General features: G+C 52.9%; 1 protein-coding gene across 1 annotated transcript in view; it reads right to left on the bottom strand.

Moving 5' to 3' along the window:
* Positions 1-9112, bottom strand: part of LOC112242112 (ryanodine receptor 2) — a gene marked incomplete at both ends in the record, with an annotated part of 113571 nt that extends 104459 nt beyond the window's left edge. The window contains 3 exon segments of the mRNA XM_042314754.1: positions 1646-1873; positions 3488-3696; positions 8929-9112. Coding sequence (XP_042170688.1) covers positions 1646-1873; positions 3488-3696; positions 8929-9112 — 621 coding nt within the window.
* Positions 9113-9383: the final 271 nt, after the last annotated feature.

Here is a 9383-nt window from a genome sequence, read left to right as displayed (position 1 = left end):
ACACAATCCAGTTCATCTACTCACGACCGCTCATGCTGTAAACACAGTCCAGTTCATCTACTCACGACCACTCATGCTGCAAACACAGTCCAGTTCATCTACTCACGACCACTCATGCTGCAAACACAGTCCAGTTCATCTACTCACGACCACTCATGCTGCAAACACAGTCCAGTTCATCTACTCACGACCGCTCATGCTGTAAACACAGTCCAGTTCATCTACTCACGACTGCTCATGCTGTAAACACAGTCCAGTTCATCTACTCACGACCGCTCATGCTGCAAACACAGTCCAGTTCATCTACTCACGACCACTCATGCTGCAAACACAGTCCAGTTCATCTACTCACGACCACTCATGCTGTAAACACAATCCAGTTCATCTACTCACGACCACTCATGCTGTAAACACAGTCCAGTTCAAATTAAATGGCATAGATTCATATATGGCAATGGTCTACTTGCATAAAGGCCTACTGCATCTCTGATTGGTTACGGTGCACCAGTCTGTGTAGAGAAGGGGCCTGAGTCGTGCCTGTCAATGCAATAGAATCCTACTGCGATGTGCTCTGCCTATCTCTTGCATAGTTAGTTTTGCATACTAAATCTTGTATAGTTCGTTTTGTTTTTGGTACGTTGCATTGAAAGTGGCTAATATTGGGTTGATTTGATCATAATTACCACTGTAAAGGGACAGTGTTAACTAACAGAGAAAACTCTGAGTGAAGCTCAATCTCCTGCTTCTCTGCAGTCCCGGGGGAGCTGTGCACTCAGGCAGCTTAGAGGGAACAACTTGTGTGTATTAAATGTATGTAGATATTAATAACGTTTTCCTCCTAAGAGGGGAGAAGGAGGTTGGAGGAGACAGAAGGAGACAGAAGGAGACAGAAGGAGACAGGAGGAGACAGGAGGAGACAGGAGGAGACAGAAGGAGACAGGAGGAGACGGAGCCAGAAGGAGACGGAGCCAGAATGAGACAGAAGGAGACAGAAAGGGATGGAAGGAGATAGAAGGAGACAGAGACAGAAGGAGACAGAGACAGAAGGAGACAGAAGGAGAAGGAGACAGAAGGAGATGGAGGGAGACAGAAGGAGACAGAATGAGACGGAAGGAGACAGAAGGAGACAGAGACAGAAGGAGACAGAAGGAGAAGGAGACAGAAGGAGACGGAGGGAGACAGAAGGAGACGGAGACAGAAGGAGACAGAAGGAGAAGGAGACAGAAGGAGACGGAGGGAGACAGAAGGAGACAGAAGGAGATGGAGGGAGACAGAAGGAGATAGAAGGAGACGGAAGGAGACAGAAGGAGACAGAAGGAGACAGGAGGAGACGGAGACAGAAGGAGACAGAAGGAGACATGAGGAGACGGGAGGAGACAGAAGGAGACAGAAGGAGACAGAGACAGAAGGAGATGGAGACAGAAGGAGACAGAAGGAGACAGATACAGAAGGAGACAGAGACAGAGACAGAAGGAGACAGAAGGAGACAGAGACAGAAGGAGACAGACGGAGACAGAAGGAGACGGAGACAGAGACAGAAGGAGATGGAGACAGAGACAGAAGGAGATGGTGACAGAGACAGAAGGAGAAAGAGACAGAAGGAGAAGGAGACAGAAGGAGACGGAGACATCATCATCATCAGCACCTCGAAGTCGGACACGGTCTCAAAGTCGTCCAGGTCTTTCTTAGAGGAGAAGAAGCCCCCGCCAGACTGTAGCGTCCCGCCAGGTGACTTGGCCAGCACCTCGTTACACTCTATAGGCATGCTGAGGCGATAGAAGGTGATGTCTGGGTTACTGTTCTGGGAGCCGAACGACCTCTGGGTGACCTTGAGACACGGGAAAGTCTCCACGGTGCCGTCCATCCTCGTGACCTTTTAGAAAGACCATACGACAAAGGGAACAGGGCATTATGGGGGAGTCATCTGGTTGAATAGCCATACGACACCAGGTCTGTGGGTCTGGGTAAAGTGCTAGATAAATCCTTGGAACTATTATCATTAATATGAGTTTTATAGGTTATCAACATAGCACCGGTTTGTGTCAAGAACTGCAACGCTGCTGGGTTTTTCACGCTCAACAGTTTCCTGTGTGTATCAAGAACGGTCCACCGCACCAAAGGACATCCAGCCAACTTGACAACTGTGGGAAGCTATTGGAGTCAACATGGGGCCAGCATCCCTGTGGAACACTTTCAACACCTTGTAGAGTCAACATAGACCAGCATCCCTGTGGAACACTTTCAACACCTTGTAGAGTCAACATGGACCAGCATCCCTGTGGAACACTTTCAACACCTTGTAGAGTCACCATGGACCAGCATCCCTGTGGAACACTTTAGACACCTTGTAGAGTCAACATGGGCCAGCATCCCTGTAGAACGCTATTCAACACCTTGTAGAGTCAACATGGGCCAGCATCCCTGTGGAACGCTTTCCACACCTTGTAGAGTCAACATGGACCAGCATCCCTGTGGAACGCTTTCCACACCTTGTAGAGTCAACATGGACCAGCATCCCTGTGGAACACTTTCAACACCTTGTAGAGTCACCATGGACCAGCATCCCTGTGGAACGCTTTCAACACCTTGTAGAGTCACCATGGACCAGCATCCCTGTGGAACACTTTCAACACCTTGTAGAGTCAACATGGACCAGCATCCCTGGGGAACGCTTTAGACACCTTGTAGAGTCCATGACCCGACGAACTGAGACTGTTCTGAGGGCAGAAGGGGGTTGCAGCGACTCAATATCAGGAAGGTGTTCCTAATGTTTGGTATCCTCAGTGTAGGTTACCAACATAGGTTGTTACAAAAAAAAATGTTTTTAATTTTATTTAAAACTAGGCAAGTCAGTTAAGAACAAATTCTTATTTTCAATGACGGCCTACTGGGGAACAGTGGGGGTTAAACTGCCTTGTTCAGGGGAACAGTGGGGGTTAAACTGCCTTGTTCAGGGGAACAGCGGGGTTAAACTGCCTTGTTCAGGGAACAGCGGGGTTAAACTGCCTTGTTCAGGGAACAGCGGGGTTAAACTGCCTTGTTCAGGGGAACAGCGGGGTTAAACTGCCTTGTTCAGGGAACAGCGGGGTTAAACTGCCTTGTTCAGGGGAACAGCGGGGTTAAACTGCCTTGTTCAGGGAACAGTGGGGGTTAAACTGCCTTGTTCAGGGAAAAGCGGGGTTAAACTGCCTTGTTCAGGGGAACAGTGGGGTTAAACTGCCTTGTTCAGGGAACAGTGGGGTTAAACTGCCTTGTTCAGGGGAACAGCGGGGGTTAAACTGCCTTGTTCAGGGGAACAGTGGGGTTAAACTGCCTTGTTCAGGGTGGTCAACAACACATATAAAGAGGCTTATAAACAGAGGTTCACTTATCAAACTCTACACACAATTACACCAGGGGGAGCAGGGTCAAGGTTCAAGGACAGTCTTGTCAACAGAACATTTTTGTAAGGCAACAAGGCTAAACAGGATAGCGTCTGGACCCTCACCTCAATGTGTTCATGCTGCGGAGGTACAGGGATGAACTGAGACAGTCTCTTGCTGAGCCACATGGTGAGGTCTCTGTTCATGTTGACGGCGAAGGGCTCGTAGCCTTCCTGCAGACCACAGATGGTGAAGTACTTCAGCGTGCTCACGTCCTTACCAAAGTTCATCCTCCCAACCTGGCAAACACCCAGGCTGCACACCGGGATGAAACCTGCAGAGAGGACAGAGAGGACAGAGAGGACCTTGTTATGTTAACCATTAGAAGAACGTAAGCCCTGTCCAAGCCACGGCCCTTTGGGCAGGAGCCAGAACGGCCCTTTGGGTAGGAGCCAGAACGGCCCTTTGGGCAGGAGCCAGAACGGCCCATAGGACAGGAGCCAGAACGGCCCATAGGACAGGAGCCAGAACGGCCCATAGGACAGGAACCAGAACGGCCCATAGGACAGGAGCCAAAACGGCCCATAGGACAGGAGCCAGAACGGCCCTTTGGGTAGGAGCCAAAACGGCCCATAGGACAGGAGCCAGAACGGCCCTTTGGGTAGGAGCCAAAACGGCCCTTTGGGTAGGAGCCAGAACGGCCCTTAGGACAGGAGCCAGAACGGCCCTTTGGGTAGGAGCCAGAACGGCCCATAGGACAGGAGCCAAAACGGCCCATAGGACAGGAGCCAGAACGGCCCTTTGGGTAGGAGCCAAAACGGCCCATAGGACAGGAGCCAGAACGGCCCATAGGACAGGAGCCAGAACGGCCCATAGGACAGGAGCCAGAACGGCCCTTTGGGCAGGAGCCAGAACGGCCCTTTGGGCAGGAGCCAGAACGGCCCATAGGACAGGAACCAGAACGGCCCATAGGACAGGAGCCAAAACGGCCCATAGGACAGGAGCCAGAACGGCCCTTTGGGTAGGAGCCAAAACGGCCCATAGGACAGGAGCCAGAACGGCCCTTTGGGTAGGAGCCAAAACGGCCCTTTGGGTAGGAGCCAGAGCGGCCCTTAGGACAGGAGCCAGAACGGCCCTTTGGGTAGGAGCCAGAACGGCCCATAGGACAGGAGCCAAAACGGCCCATAGGACAGGAGCCAGAACGGCCCTTTGGGTAGGAGCCAAAACGGCCCATAGGACAGGAGCCAAAACGGCCCATAGGACAGGAGCCAGAACGGCCCTTTGGGTAGGAGCCAAAACGGCCCATAGGACAGGAGCCAGAACGGCCCTTTGGGTAGGAGCCAAAACGGCCCTTTGGGTAGGAGCCAAAACGGCCCATAGGACAGGAGCCAGAACGGCCCTTTGGGCAGGAGCCAGAACGGCCCATAGGACAGGAGCCAGAACGGCCCTTTGGGCAGGAGCCAGAACGGCCCTTTGGGTAGGAGCCAAAACGGCCCTTTGGGTAGGAGCCAGAACGGCCCTTAGGACAGGAGCCAGAACGGCCCATAGGACAGGAGCCAAAACGGCCCATAGGACAGGAGCCAGAACGGCCCTTTGGGTAGGAGCCAAAACGGCCCATAGGACAGGAGCCAAAACGGCCCATAGGACAGGAGCCAGAACGGCCCTTTGGGTAGGAGCCAAAACGGCCCATAGGACAGGAGCCAGAACGGCCCTTTGGGTAGGAGCCAAAACGGCCCTTTGGGTAGGAGCCAAAACGGCCCATAGGACAGGAGCCAGAACGGCCCTTTGGGCAGGAGCCAGAACGGCCCATAGGACAGGAGGCAGAACGGCTTTTTGGGCAGGAGCCAGAACGGCCCATAGGACAGGAGCCAGAACGGCCCATAGGACAGGAGCCAGAACGACCCATAGGACAGGAGCCAGAACGGCCCATAGGACTGGAGCCAGAATGGCCCATAGGACAGGAGCCAGAACGGCCCATAGGACAGGAGCCAGAACAGTCCATAGGACAGGAGACAGAACGGCCCTTTGGGCAGGAGCCAGAACGGCCCATAGGACAGGAGGCAGAACGGCTTTTGGGCAGGAGCCAGAACGGCCCATAGGGCAGGAGCCAGAACGGCCCATAGGACAGGAGCCAGAACGACCCATAGGACAGGAGCCAGAACGGCCCATAGGACAGGAGCCAGAACGGCCCACAGGACAGGAGCCAGAACGGCCCATAGGACAGGAGCCAGAACGGCCCATAGGGCAGGAGCCAGAACGGCCCATAGGACAGGAGCCAGAACGGCCATAGGGAAGGAGCCAGAACGGCCCTTTGGGCAGGAGCCAGAACGGCCCATAGGACAGGAGCCAGAATGGCCCATAGGACAGGAGCTAGAACGGCCCATAGGACAGGAGCCAGAACGGCCCTTTGGGCAGGAGCCAGAACGGCCCTTTGGGCAGGAGCCAGAACGGCCCATAGGACAGGAGCCAGAATGGCCCATAGGACAGGAGCTAGAACGGCCCATAGGACAGGAGCCAGAACGGCCCTTTGGGCAGGAGCCAGAACGGCCCATAGGACAGGAACCAGAACGGCCCATAGGACTGGAGCCAGGATGGCCCATAGGACAGGAGCCAGAACGGCCCATAGGACAGGAGCCAGAACAGCCCATAGGACAGGAGCCAGAACGGCCCATAGGACAGGAGCCAAAACGGCCCATAGGACAGGAGCCAGAACGGCCTTTTGGGTAGGAGCCAAAACGGCCCATAGGACAGGAGCCAAAACGGCCCATAGGACAGGAGCCAGAACGGCCCTTTGGGTAGGAGCCAAAACGGCCCATAGGACAGGAGCCAGAACGGCCCTTTGGGTAGGAGCCAAAACGACCCTTTGGGTAGGAGCCAAAACGGCCCATAGGACAGGAGCCAGAACGGCCCTTTGGGCAGGAGCCAGAACGGCCCATAGGACAGGAGCCAGAACGACCCATAGGACAGGAGCCAGAACGGCCCATAGGACAGGAGCCAGAACGGCCCATTGGGCAGGAGACAGAACGGCCCATAGGACAGGAGCCAGAACGGCCCATAGGGAAGGAGCCAGAACGGCCCTTTGGGCAGGAGCCAGAACGGCCCATAGGACAGGAGCCAGAACGGCCCATAGGACAGGAGCCAGAACGGCCCTTTGGGCAGGAGCCAGAACGGCCCATAGGACAGGAGCCAGAACGGCCCATAGGACAGGAGCCAGAACGGCCCTTTGGGTAGGAGCCAGAACGGCCCATAGGACAGGAACCAGAACGGCCCATAGGACTGGAGCCAGGATGGCCCATAGGACAGGAGCCAGAACGGCCCATAGGACAGGAGCCAGAACAGTCCATAGGACAGGAGCCAGAACGGCCCTTAGGACAGGAGCCAGAACGGCCCATAGGGCAGGAGCCAGAACGGCCCATAGGACAGGAGCCAGAACGGCCCTTTGGGCAGGAGCCAGAACGACCCATAGGACAGGAGCAGTAGGACAGACTCTAACACATAGGGTGGTGTAGACAGTAGGACAGACATGGTACCATAGGGTGGTGTAGACAGTAGGATAGACATGGTACCATAGGGTGGTGTAGACAGTAGGACAGACATGGTACCATAGGGTGGTGTAGACAGTAGGACAGACATGGTACCATAGGGTGGAGTAGACAGTAGGACAGACATGGTAACATAGGGTGGTGTAGACAGTAGGACAGACATGGTACCATAGGGTGGTGTAGACAGTAGGACAGACATGGTACCATAGGGTGGTGTAGACAGTAGGACAGACATGGTACCATAGGGTGGTGTAGACAGTAGGACAGACATGGTACCATAGGGTGGTGTAGACAGTAGGACAGACATGGTAACATAGGGTGGTGTAGACAGTAGGACAGACTAACACATAGGGTGGTGTAGACAGTAGGACAGACATGGTACCATAGGGTGGTGTAGACAGTAGGACAGACATGGTACCATAGGGTGGTGTAGACAGTAGGACAGACATGGTAACATAGGGTGGAGTAGACAGTAGGACAGACTAACACATAGGGTGGTGTAGACAGTAGGACAGACATGGTACCATAGGGTGGAGTAGACAGTAGGACAGACTAACACATAGGGTGGTGTAGACAGTAGGACAGACTAACACATAGGGTGGTGTAGACAGTAGGACAGACATGGTAACATAGGGTGGAGTAGACAGTAGGACAGACATGGTACCATAGGGTGGTGTAGACAGTAGGACAGACATGGTACCATAGGGTGGTGTAGACAGTAGGACAGACATGGTAACATAGGGTGGAGTAGACAGTAGGACAGACTAATACATAGGGTGGTGTAGACAGTAGGACAGACATGGTACCATAGGGTGGAGTAGACAGTAGGACAGACTAACACATAGGGTGGTGTAGACAGTAGGACAGACTAATACATAGGGTGGTGTAGACAGTAGGACAGACATGGTACCATAGGGTGGTGTAGACAGTAGGACAGACTAACACATAGGGTGGTGTAGATAGTAGGACAGACATGGTACCATAGGGTGGTGTAGATAGTAGGACAGACTAACACATAGGGTGGTGTAGACAGTAGGACAGACTAACACATAGGGTGGTGTAGACAGTAGGACAGACATGGTACCATAGGGTGGTGTAGACAGTAGGACAGACTAACACATAGGGTGGTGTAGACAGTAGGACAGACATAGGGTGGTGTAGACAGTAGGACAGACATAGGATGGTGTAGACAGTAGGACAGACATAGGGTAGTGTAGACAGTAGGACAGACACACAGGGTGGTGTAGACAGTAGGACAGACTAACACATAGGGTGGTGTAGACAGTAGGACAGACATAGGGTGGTGTAGACAGTAGGACAGACATAGGGTAGTGTAGACAGTAGGACAGACACACAGGGTGGTGTAGACAGTAGGACAGACTAACACATAGGGTGGTGTAGACAGTAGGACAGACACACAGGGTGGTGTAGACAGTAGGACAGACACACAGGGTGGTGTAGACAGTAGGACAGACTAACACATAGGGTGGTGTAGACAGTAGGACAGACACACAGGGTGGTGTAGACAGTAGGACAGACTAACACACAGGGTGGTGTAGACAGTAGGACAGACACACAGGGTGGTGTAGACAGCAGGACAGACATAGGGTGGTGTAGACAGTAGGACAGACATAGGGTGGTGTAGACAGTAGGACAGACATAGGGTGGTGTAGACAGTAGGACAGACATAGGGTGGTGTAGACAGTAGGACAGACATAGGGTGGTGTAGACAGTAGGACAGACATAGGGTGGTGTAGACAGTAGGACAGACATAGGGTGGTGTAGACAGCAGGACAGACATAGGGTGGTGTAGACAGTAGGACAGACATAGGGTGGTGTAGACAGTAGGACAGACATAGGGTGGTGTAGACAGTAGGACAGACATAGGGTGGTGTAGACAGTAGGACAGACTAACACATAGGGTGGTGTAGACAGTAGGACAGACATAGGGTGGTGTAGACAGTAGGACAGACACATAGGGTGGTGTATGATAGTCATTTTGAGTAGACAGTACACACACTGACCTTCCCAAACCTCAAAGTCCTTGAAGGCCAGTTCCGACCCTGAGTGGTCCAGGAGCACCTCTCCGTTATGGGTGAACATCATCGTGTGTTCGTTCAGATCGACCATACAGCCCACCACGTCACCTGGACCCCAGGACCTGCCGAAGTGCTCGTTACCCTGGTGCCACAGCTGGGCCTGGGACACACACAGGGATACACAGTATTCAGACCCCTTCCCTTTCCCCCCACATTTTGTTACATTACAGCCTTATTCTAAAATGTATTAAATTAAATAAAAATCCTCATCAATCTACACACAATACACCATAATAACAAAGTGGAAACAGGTTGAAAAACAGAAATACCTAATTAATATAAGTATTTTAGACCCTGTGAGACTCAAAATTGAGCTCAGGTGCATCCTGTTTCCATTGATCATCCTTGAGATGTTTCTACAACATGGAGTCCACCTGTGG

This window comes from Oncorhynchus tshawytscha, unplaced genomic scaffold (genome assembly GCF_018296145.1).
Source record: "Oncorhynchus tshawytscha isolate Ot180627B unplaced genomic scaffold, Otsh_v2.0 Un_contig_7070_pilon_pilon, whole genome shotgun sequence".
Taxonomy (NCBI): domain Eukaryota; kingdom Metazoa; phylum Chordata; class Actinopteri; order Salmoniformes; family Salmonidae; genus Oncorhynchus; species Oncorhynchus tshawytscha.
The sequence above is the reverse complement of the archived record's forward strand: the minus strand, read 5'-3'. Positions and strand labels throughout refer to the sequence as shown.